Source organism: Strongylocentrotus purpuratus, unplaced genomic scaffold (assembly GCF_000002235.5).
Source record: "Strongylocentrotus purpuratus isolate Spur 01 unplaced genomic scaffold, Spur_5.0 spur5_scaffold_12, whole genome shotgun sequence".
NCBI lineage: Eukaryota > Metazoa > Echinodermata > Echinoidea > Camarodonta > Strongylocentrotidae > Strongylocentrotus > Strongylocentrotus purpuratus.
Genome location: NW_022145597.1, coordinates 31,807,110 through 31,818,690, shown reverse-complemented (window position 1 = coordinate 31,818,690; position 11,581 = coordinate 31,807,110). Strand labels below are relative to the sequence as shown.

The following is an 11,581-nucleotide window of genomic DNA, read 5'->3' as shown; positions in this document are numbered from 1 at the left end:
TCCTTTATCTCTCCTCTCCCGTGCTCCCTCTTCTTCTCTTTCTCTCTTCATTCTTCTATTTAACCTTTTTACTTTGTTTTATTTTTGCCTCTCACACTTTTTCCCATCAAAGTGTTGTTGTTTTTCGTATTTTCCCTGCATGCCAACAATATTTTATCAATCATACACTGCTGGTTTTATATCATGTAACAAAATATCCAAAACAAACACGCTAGCTATGGTATGCAAGTTCATGTGATTTTATTATCAGCATTATTACCAATACTATTTATTATTCCCCTTATACCATGCTTACAATGTCTTGTTGTTGGTACTTTTTTTTAGGAAAAAAAAAGAGCAAAACAGAGGGAACATTTTTAATTTCAAGCTTTTGATGAAAAGCTGTAGTGTTATGCTAGATTTTAAGGTTGGTGTACTTTTAACCCTACATATTTGTAAACACCTTTGAAAGATGTATAATGATTGGATACATTAAATTAAAGGCAAAATATGTATTAATAATCAAAAACCACTCACCGTCATTTCATTTTAGAGGGAAAACAAGGTTTAAGGATTTTAACAATACAGGAGTGATAAAGAAGATTCTAATTAATATAAGGAAATTGCAAAAACATGATGGAAGTTGACAATTTCTTGCTTTTATTTCATTGTTTCTCAAGGAAGAATCAGCATCAAGCGTTCCAAATGTTGTATCACGATCCCTTCCTATGTGATAAATAAAAGAAGACAGTAGATTTTGTTTAAAACATAATGAGGAGTTCTGGAGAAAAGGGAATCAGAGAAAGACGGGAGAAAGGAGGAGAAAGAGAGACAGAGAAAAGGGGAGAGAGAGGGAGAGAAAGGCCGGGAGACATAAAACGGTGGAGAGAGAGTGGGAGAAAGAGAGACAGAGAAAGAGGAAAGAGAGAGAGAGGGGAGGGGGCAGAGGGGGAAAAAGGGAGACAGAGAAAGAATGGGAAATGGAGAGGGAACGAGAGAAAGGGAGAGGGGGTACGGTGAGAAGAAAGAAGCATATAGACCTATATAATGCCATGTACATTGTATTTCTTATTAGAAGATAATTCTTTTAATGACTCCATATTTATCACTATTGAACAATTGCAATCATCAACAATTCTAAAACTGATACTGCAGGAACATCCAAACTGAGAGAAGTATCTTTTTTAATGTCAGAGTAAGAACGTAAGTATAGGCATACAATATTGTATTCTTAAACATTGCTTACTTGAGATTTGACAGGTATCTAAATTGTTAAAGCAAAATACATGTAAAAGGTTTATAAGTGGTGGATTTTTTTATAGTTTTGTTTTGCCCAGGCTTGCCACCACACCCCCCACCCCAGGCGGATCCGGAGGGCCCGGGTCTCCTCCCCTGGGAAAAAAATAGGTAAAAACACGTTAATTTTTACCGTTATTTGGAGACGCCCCCCCCCCCTCCCCTGGTGCTTAAAGGTACTATGTCCCATTTGCAGGCCAAAAAAATGAAAAAGTTAAATTCCAACTGCATTTGAAAGATAATACTAATTTAGAACTTTCCTAAAAAAGGTGGGGCTTGAAAATGTCTTCAAGTGGGAAAATAACGACAATTAGTTGTCAAATCGACTTTAGGGCTATAGAGCCCAAAAGTAATAGTCTTGATTTTCAGACAATTGTACCGAATAGTCATACGTTTTATGCTGCGCAAAGATTCAATCAGTTTAATCTTGGCCATCACAAGAAGTGGGTTATTGATGTAGGCAAATGCTCATGTACCCTTTACAACTCTTTTCATGTATGTTATTACCAAAGAAGAAAAAAGCCAGTCAGTCACTCAATAGTGTCTGACAGTGAAGTCTAGCAAGTAAACGGGTTTCCTTGCATAATTTGAATATGAGGACACTGCTAACGTTTAAATTTCACAGATAGGACAAACATGACATATCCATAATTCCTTCAAAGTTCTACAGCATGTGAGGTTGGCTGCAAAAGGGACATAGTACCTTTAAGGGGGCGGGGTATCATTTTCGACGGCGAAAAAGAAAAAAAATAGTGCTCACCAGCATAATAACATTGTTTCATGTTAATATTGTTCTTTATATACCTCACTTAAGAAATCCAGCCATCTGATTGGTCGAATTGCATTCATAAACTTCAACTGTTCCTGTAAAATTCTCGGTAACCATGCATAAAACATTTCAATATTTTTAATAACCATGGTTATTAAAAAAAGTTGGTCAGCGTCCATGGTTACCCCATAGGTTTACATGTTAAAAAATGGTTTGAGCGATGGAGGATGCCGTATGTGTGCGAAGGATTGGTCGGTAATTTCAATACAATTGAATCTCGATCGATCTTACCGACAATTTTATCTTGCATTGTTGACATGAAGACGAAAATAAACTTCCAAAAACAAAAAAACAACATCTGCCGATAGATCTTGATCTAAGTTCGTGCCAATATGCATTGCAAAAGTAAAAGAAGAGTCCGTATATGGAGCTTTTGCGAAGCATTCATCACACGCGAAGCCGGTTTCAATCCATTTTAATGTATATATTGGAGAAAACTGCCAAGCATGTCAACGGCGGGCCATAGCCGAGTGGTCTAAGCGTTGGTTTTCGATACACCTCTTGTTGTACGCAAGAGTTCGAATCCCGTCTTCGACAAAAATTATAAATATTTTTAATTTTTCATTTTTTAGTCTATTTTTTTTCGGCATATAAAAGTATTAATGACTGCTTTAATATTCGAGAAATAGTTGTTTTCATACGCTCTCGGGAAGGTTAGAATTGGGCTATTCCCCTCGGCAAGCCTCGGGGAATAGCACAATTCTAACCTTCCCTTGAGCGTAATAAAACAACTATTTCTCTCAAAGCAGTCATTAATACTATATTAAAATACGTACCGAGTCTAACGGCCAAGGGCATGTGCACCAGCGCAGATCGCTCGAAGATCCTCTTCGCTGAGATCCTCTTCTCTCATCCCTGGGACCGCAGACAGAATTTTAACGCCTAAGATATACATGAAATTTGCAAGTATGATGAAACGAGGAGGGGGGACTAGTTAGGAAAAATATTCACACAATAAATCATGTTTAGCGTCCCCGCGCCGCCCGCTCCCTTTTTTTTTTGAGGCCACCTGTTTTGTTCTGTTTTGTTTGTTTTTTTAATGAAAAAAACATACTGCTAAAAGAATGTTTTTTAGGGGGAAAATATAAGCATAAAAGCTAGCGGCCATCATGAAAAAAAAGCCCGGCCGGATGCCTTGGGAAATGTGCCGGGCGGCTATTATGAGAAGAAATAAAAGGGCCTTATTGATATTTTTAGGGGGGGTTAAAACACTCACCGGAGAATCTAAGATTGTCAGTTCAATAGCCATCAAGGCACTTACTATATGTCCCTAAGCAAGGCATTTTATTTTCATTGTTTCTCCCCACCCAGGATTGAAATGGGTACGTGGTACGATGTTTCGGTGGCAGCACCAATAAACCCCGTTGGCTTTTTTAGCTGTCTCCACACATGAACCTGGTCCAAACGTTTGAATTATTTCCAGTAATATTAATGATGATGAAATAATGATAGTATCATTATTACTGATGATGATGGTGATGATGATGATGATGAGGATGATGAGGATAATGATGATAATACTAATAATTATTATTTACGAAATATTATTATCAATTACCATTATCATCATCATCATCATCATTATCATCAGTGCCATTATTGTTATTGTTTTTCTTTGTTCATAATTATATTTCTGCGGCTATACTTACGAGCTTCTTCTGGAGAAAGACCAAGCCCCGAGCACACGCCCTGTCCAGCGTGGATGCCACTCCTAACTGCATGACTGACTTTATGAGCCGCGCGACTGAACCAGCTCTGCAAGGCAACAGCGTCATCAGGAGATGCAACTTCCTCCGAGAGCATCATATTCAGCACTGCATGGTTGCCATAGAAACGAGATTTAATGAAAATAAAGCAAATATATATTGCTGTAGACACATTCGCGACCAAAAAGGTTTCGGCTGGTTAAGGCGAGTGACGCATTTAGGGAATCAAATAGCTAGGCAAAAATGAGGGGGGGGGGGTCTGTTGTGTTTGTTGAAACGCATTTAGAGTACACTTGCCTAGACATTGTGCTGTCAATATCAATAATAGTTATTTAAAGCAATTTTTAAGGGATTAATAATATCTTCTTAAAGGTACTAGGCCTATGTCCCATTTGCAACCAACATCAAATTATGAAGAAATTTGCAGGAACTATGAATATGTGACGTATGTCTTATCTGTGAGATGTAAACGTTAGCAGTGTTATATTATTCAAATTATGCAAGGGAACCCGTTTACTTTCTAGATTTTACTGTCAGACACTATTGAGTGACCGATTGACTTCTCTTTTTTTCTTTGGTAATAACATACATAAAATGAGTTGAAAAGGTACATGAGAATTTGTTTACATCAATAACCCACTTCTTGTAATTGCCACAATTAAACTGATTGAATCTTTGCGCAGCACAAACGCACGTCCATTCGGTACAAGGGTCTGAAAATCAGACTATTACTAAAATGATTGCAATCACGTAGTCGATTCGACAACTAATGCTCGTTATTTTCCAACTAAAAGAATTTTCAAGCCCCTTTCGTTTTGAGGGAAGTTCTAAATTAATATTATCTTTCAAATGCCGTTGGAAACATTAACCTTTTCATGTTTTGGCCTGCAAATTGGACATAATACCTTTAAGAGGACATGTTCTAAAGGGGTTAACCTTGTATAGTGGGGAAATTTTCGATAAAAAAAATCGAAAGGGTAAGTTTTGAAGATTGGATAAAAACTTGTTTCGGGGAGGGGATGGAAAACCTGTGGTCATGTGTACCAATTATATTCTTACTGCCCCCCCCCCCCCCCCCCGAGTAAAAGAGAATCGTACGACAATATTATGTGTTAACGAAATGTCTTAGTTTCACAGTTTTTCTAACAATAGCTATAGGGATTTTATGACAGTTTTCTTGAAAGGGCGATCAAAACTTTTCAAGCATTGGCGTCCCTGGCTGACTTATATACTTACAAGTGTCCAATGCATCTTGCTCTGCTTGCTCTTCAAAATTCTTTGCGCACACCATACTGGTTGCCACAATAGCACAGAGCACAAGAGCTACTTTGATCATCATCTTGACTAGTTTAGCTTCTCTTTGTTAAAAAAAAAGGAAGAACAAAGGAAACGAGAATTGGGCGTTATTCCAATTTTGCTGGTTCCGCATTTCTCGAAAATGCTCGTCCTTATTATACTGCTAGTGCAAGAATATATATACGACGAATTGAATAGAATAGCAATTTTCTATTTTCAAACGCTGAAACACCGTCGGTTGGAATTTTTCCCCCAAGACATGTATAACAGTACACTTATTATACTACTATAATATATATAAATATACGACGAATTAAATAGAACTGTTGAGCTACCGGCCCGCCCAGGCCCCGGGTAGCAAACCACGTGGTTTCGCCGATTTCCCGCGTGAAATTCTACCACGGAAAAGAGGAAAGAAAGGTGGGGTTCGACAGCGAGTGAGGAAACGAGGATTTAAACCACCGTTGCCTTCTATCGTTTTTGGTAATGTCAGATCCCTACCCAACAAAATTGACGAACTCCGTGCAAATATACGTTTTCTTCATGAGTATAGAGAATCGTGCCTTCTGTGCTTTACGGAAACATGGCTCCACGAGAATATCCCGGACAGCGCCATAGACATTGGAGATTACGAGATTATAAGAGGTGACAGAACTTCAGAATCAGGTAAATCCCGTGGAGGTGGTGTCTGTGTCTTTGTTAATCATAAGTGGTGCAATAACTGGACTGTGAGAGAGAAGTTTTGTACACCCGACTACGAACTACTAGTTGTTGGGCTTCGACCTTTTTACTTGCCGAGGGAGATTAACAGGATTTTCGTATTAGTTGCATACATTCCGCCACATGCTAATGTTGATATCGCCAGTCAATTCATCGCCTCAAAGGTCAATGAACTCGAGGCACTATCACCGGATTCAGCTAAGATTATTTTGGGTGACTTTAATCAATGCAAATTGGATGAGGTGCTTCCGACCTACAATCAATATGTTCAACAGACTACACGTAACGATGCCACCCTTGATTTATGTTACTGCAACATTCCGAACGCATTCACATCGAAATCCTGTCCACAGTTGGGTAACTCCGACCACAACAACATTTTTCTCCTCCCGTCTTACCGACAGAAGCTGAAAAGCAGCAAACCGGTTGCCAGGAAACGGCGTGTGTGGAGCTCCGAAGCCATAGAGGAACTGCGTGCTAGCTTCGATTGCACAGATTGGGACACCTTCGTAGATTCAGCTGAGTCGATAGACGAAGCAGCTACAGTTATATCCGAGTACGTCAACTTCTGCGTTGAATCTTCGATTCCTCTTAAAGATGTAAAGTCATATCCAAACAACAAGCCATGGATTACTCAGGAACTGAAGGTGTTATTGAAACGGAAACGCGAAGCTTTTCTTTCAGGAGAGAAGTCATGTGTTAAGGAGATACAGAAAGAAATCAACCGGCAAGTCGCGAAAGCTAAAGTGCTGTATAAAAGAAAACTGGAAAGGAACTTTAATGAAAACAACCCACGAGCTGCATGGCAGCAAATGCAAACAATGACCGGTTATAAGGACACTAATAGGAGAGTAATGGATTGTAAACAGGATTTTGTTGATAGTCTTAGTGAATTCTATGCCCGATTCGATGTTCATGACTTTTCTACAGAGAATGATGTAATAATAGATAGGCTGTCAAATATTGTAATTGATTCAAATGAGGTAATTGTCTTTAGTGAACATGAAGTTCGAAATGTATTTGCGAAGACAAATGTAAACAAAGCATCTGGTCCAGACCACATTTCTAATAAGGTTTTGAACATGTGTAGTCAACAACTTGCCTATGTTTTTACACGTATTACCAATTGATCATGAATGCTGGTAGGATCCCTAGTCTTTGGAAATCCTCGATTATTATTCCAGTTCCTAAGATGAAAAACCCTAGTGAACTGAATCAGTATAGACCAGTAGCCCTTACATGCAATCCTATGAAATGTTTTGAACGGTTATTGTTAAAACACCTTAGAAACCATCAGGTTAATATTTTCGACAAGACTCAATTTGCATATCAGAACAATAGAGGTGTAGAAGACGCAGTACTTGTTTTTTTACAGGGTCTGTATCAACATTTGGATACTCCTAGGTCTTACGTTAGGTCTGTGTTCATAGATTTCTCAAGTGCCTTTAATACGATTGTTCCTTACATACTGATAGATAAGCTACTTAATATGAATGTCAAACCATGTCTAGTTAGGATTATCCATAATTTCCTTGTAGACAGACCACAATGGGTTAAGTGTAATAATCTGAACTCTATCATCAAATGTCTGAATCTAGGTGCTCCTCAAGGCTGTGTAATTTCACCAATTCTCTTCTCGCTCTATATTAGTGACTATACCATCACCAATAATAATTGTTCAATAATTAAGTACGCAGACGACACTGTGATAACTGGTTTCCTTCAAGGAGATTCCAGCCCATATGTTAGAGAAGTTGATCAATTTGTAAACTGGTGCGATCGGCACCATCTAGTTCTTAACGTAAAAAAGACCAAGGAAATGGTATTTGACTTTCGTCGTTCCTCTCAGCCTCTTGACTCGTTGGTTATCCATGATCAAAGCATTGAGCGAGTTTCTGAATATAAGTACTTGGGAACAACTGTTGATAATAAACTTAACTGGAATAGGAACACCCAAATCGTAGCAGGCAAGGCGAGTCAAAGGTTATACTTTCTAAGGAAACTAAAGGAATTTCATGTGGATAATAGGATTCTAGTTCTCTTCTACCAATCTCTTATACAGAGTATCCTGACATTCAATTTTTTGTGCACTTTTGGTAATCTTTCAAAACAAAATCGGAGAAAGTTAGATAGACCCAGGAAAATTGCCCAGCGGTTAATTTATTCAGATCTTCCCCCTATCAGTACTGTGTATGAAAAACGTATGTTACTTAAAGTTCACACAATAATGAATGACCCATCACATCCATTACATCATTTCTTTGGATTCAATCGCTCAGGTATTCGCCTACGCGTACCGAGGAGCAACCGCTGTCGTTACAGACAATCCTTTGTACCGAATGTCATTCATGCAATGCTAATGTCAAGCGATGACCCTTTTGAAAGTCTCTTGCCAGCCAGTTAGCCAGTTAGCCAGTTATATATTTATATTTTCCTTGTAATTGTAACTCTAACACCTGCCAATTGACCCACCGTTCAATCTTGCCTCTGCTCTGTTTTTACGCATAATTAGTACCATAAAGCCGGTTTTTTAAAATGTGCAACATAATGGACCAGTTTCGCAGTGGGTTCGGGTTGGGTGCGTGGGTCTTTGTCGGGGTGCCTGGATGCGGGTGGCTCCATTCACCGTTGGGAGTGGCATGTGCTTTGGTGGGCGGGGTGTGAGTTGCGTACGTTGGTTGTTGCTAGGTTGGGCGAGCTCTAATGTATTGCCAGCCTGGTAGCGTCTTTCGTGTGCAGCTCGCATTCTGCCTGTTGGAATACGATTGTTCCTGGCGGGTGGGAGGAGTCATTCGTGTCCGCGCACTTAGCGGGGACCTGCGCATTCAACGTGGATACACTGCGAAACTGGTCTATTACCTCTCAGATAGACAGTTACATGTGTCGTGTATAACTCGTCCCCCTTCCTTTCCTTTTCTTTCCCCTCTCTCTATTTATACCCTCTTCTCTCCTTACGTCCACCTTTCGTTCCTATCTTTCTCTCTCTCTCCCTCTATCTCTCTATCTCTCTATCTCTCCCCTCCCTCTCTGTCTCTTTCCCCCTCTCCCCTCTCTCTCTTATTACTATTTTTGCTCCTCAGTCTCCTTACGACTTTTTTCTCACTTCTCAATCTTTGAATGTCGACTTCTTTCTTAAAGGTGAAATTCAAAGAAGATCACAAATATGTCAACTAATGTATCACTAGAAACTGGTAAGCTAACATATGGACATCGGACAAGTTTTAGGTCAACCACATATCGGGTGATTTTAAAAAATACAAATACAACCACCTCCATAGCAGCTGGGATATACGAGAGATTCGCCGGAAAAATAACGATGTTTTAATGACGTCACTATATGGACCAACACCGCCGAAGCAGACGACATCGCATAGAGAATGAACATAATTGCAAAGCTATTTTTTCTCAAATTATAATGAGTTTAGTGTATATAAATGTAATGGCATGTCAAACCATTCAAAAGGGGATATGACCAGAATCTGATAACTAAAATATTTTGCTTGTAAATACACAGGATAGGGCTGAATTAACAATCAAAGAAACCAGACTTTCAAATTGGAAACCCCCGGATTGATATTAAGGACGGCATTTGTTCCCTCTTGAAACGCTGTACATACCCCGGTGTGTGCAGCTGAATATACAATGGCGTCTTAATTTGTTTACAAGCGACAGATTCCTTTTTTTGTATCGCTGCGTTTGTCATCAAAATAAAACCCTGCGCGGGGTTTAGAGTGAGGCAATAGAATTAGCCTGACGGTAGTGAAGTAAGAGAAAGAACTCAAGAGAAGATGAAAACACAGGCACTGAAAATGTGTGAGATGTCATGGGACATCGTCTGCTTGTGCAAGTGATGTCCATACTGTGATCTCACACATCTCAGCAGCGTTCGGAGAACTCTTCAGGTGCTATGCCGGGGCTGTATTTAAGCGTTTTGTAATAAATAATAATCGTTACTTCGAATGTTCCCAAGCATTGAATTTTGATAACCTTGTCGAATCAAAGTTTCAACTTTGCAATAATGAAAATAAAGTTAGTTTTTAAAATCAATGAATATCTACTTTAAGTTTTCCCTATTACTATGTAATTTATACTTATGCTTTTTTGTTAATGTCATGATCTCGTGTGAATTTATGTACATTATGTGACATATCAATTATTTTGTAACTACTTTGTATTATGTTTATGTGCTGCCAGTGGAGGCCAATTTTCTATGTTTTTGAATATGGACCAATAAATTATCTATCTATCTATCTATCTATCTAGTATTTTTTCATTTTTAAACTCTGTATCACCGTCGGTTGGAATTTTTCCCCAAAACATGTATAAACGCTGAAGAAATCGTGTTTTGAAAGGTGAAAATGCAAATTTTGCATGAATTTTAATTTATAATAAAAGAAGCCTAACCCGTTAGGATTCTTTTGTATTGGAAATATTTTAACAGAATGTGCCAATTTACATATTTTTCAGACTGACATGAGTATCAAACTTAAGAAAGTTGTCTACAAATCAGTGTAATTCTATTTATATTCCAACACGATTTTCTGAAGATTCGCTTTCTCGCGTTATTGCATGAGGTATTTCCTTTCTATTGTGTCTTTTTCATCTAATGCAAATTTACTTAGGCCTAGTATTTAACGAATAGAATCAATCAATCAATTTCACCACATGGTCGCTTTTCCTCCCTCGCTTAGATAACTCCTAGACTTATCAAACTTTGGGTTACCAATTCCCGGATTAAATGCGTAAATTCACTACATTGCTATAATTTCTAAACGAAATGAAGGAGAACTAAGCTTTTTAATATTTTGAGCTCATAAGTTTTGGATAGGGGCGGCACAAATTTATAATTTGCCCGATGCAGGTTGCCATTAAAAAAAATGAAAAATCTGATACTCACGCTGCTGACTATAGAGATAAATTGAATGGGTGATGCTTACAGTATATAAGATTGCAAATACCTTTGCAATATCCAACTGAAAACCTAGTTCAATAGACTTGTCCAACATTAAAATGTGCGAACTTAATAACGATACATTAGGTAATCCGGTCTTGATTGACTCTTCCACAGGACCACATCACCTCTACATGATTGATATCTTCATACACCGAAACACGATTGTAGTCCGAAGACTAATAATATATAATAGGAAACATAACAAATCAAGCGTAAACATTATACATCAAAATCATGAATTAAAAGTAAATAAACCTATAAGGCAGATTGTAGAATATATTATGCATTATATTGATGAACAATAAAAAATAAAAAAGAGTCATATGCCAATTGAACGAAACAAGATTTAGAAACGGGCCAAAATACATATTATCGAAAAATCGGTTTGGAAGAAAAGTTCTGTAATTAGTAGTCTGCAAAGTAGAAAATAGATGCTTACCAATCTGGTGAGAAGGTTCTTAAGGCAGCTTGTTGCGGGTGAGATGAGCTCCTGAATTGATGACTCGAACCGATTATGGCTTCCCTTTTATGGAATTATTCATCGCCACTTTCTCCATCTGCGCCTCTTTGATCATTAATGTTCGAGTGTAATGATTGATAGGACCGATGAGGTTGGCCAGATGTTTTGATAACTGATAACTTTATTTTTATTTGAGAGACTTTTTATTCAATGATAAATGTAAATAGAGATATATAAAAGCGGATCTTTGTTTTGTTTTGTTTTTTGATTTTTGTTTAATCCGCGCCTCTTTGATCATTAATGTTCGCGTGTAATGATTGATAGGACCGATGAGGTTGGCC

At 38.2% G+C, this 11,581-nt stretch overlaps 1 protein-coding gene across 1 annotated transcript; it reads right to left on the bottom strand.

Annotated features, from left to right (window-relative positions):
- Positions 1 to 216: 216 nt before the first annotated feature.
- On the bottom strand, positions 217 to 11,310 carry LOC100894085 (centrocin 1). Its single transcript, XM_030982440.1, has 5 exons — positions 11,220 to 11,310; positions 5,047 to 5,166; positions 3,754 to 3,918; positions 2,881 to 2,986; positions 217 to 705 (listed from the first exon to the last, which is right to left on the bottom strand). Exons 2-4 carry the CDS (start codon positions 5,147 to 5,149, stop codon positions 2,886 to 2,888), a joined length of 369 nt encoding a protein of 122 aa, XP_030838300.1. The 5' UTR covers positions 5,150 to 5,166; positions 11,220 to 11,310; the 3' UTR covers positions 217 to 705; positions 2,881 to 2,885.
- Positions 11,311 to 11,581: the final 271 nt, after the last annotated feature.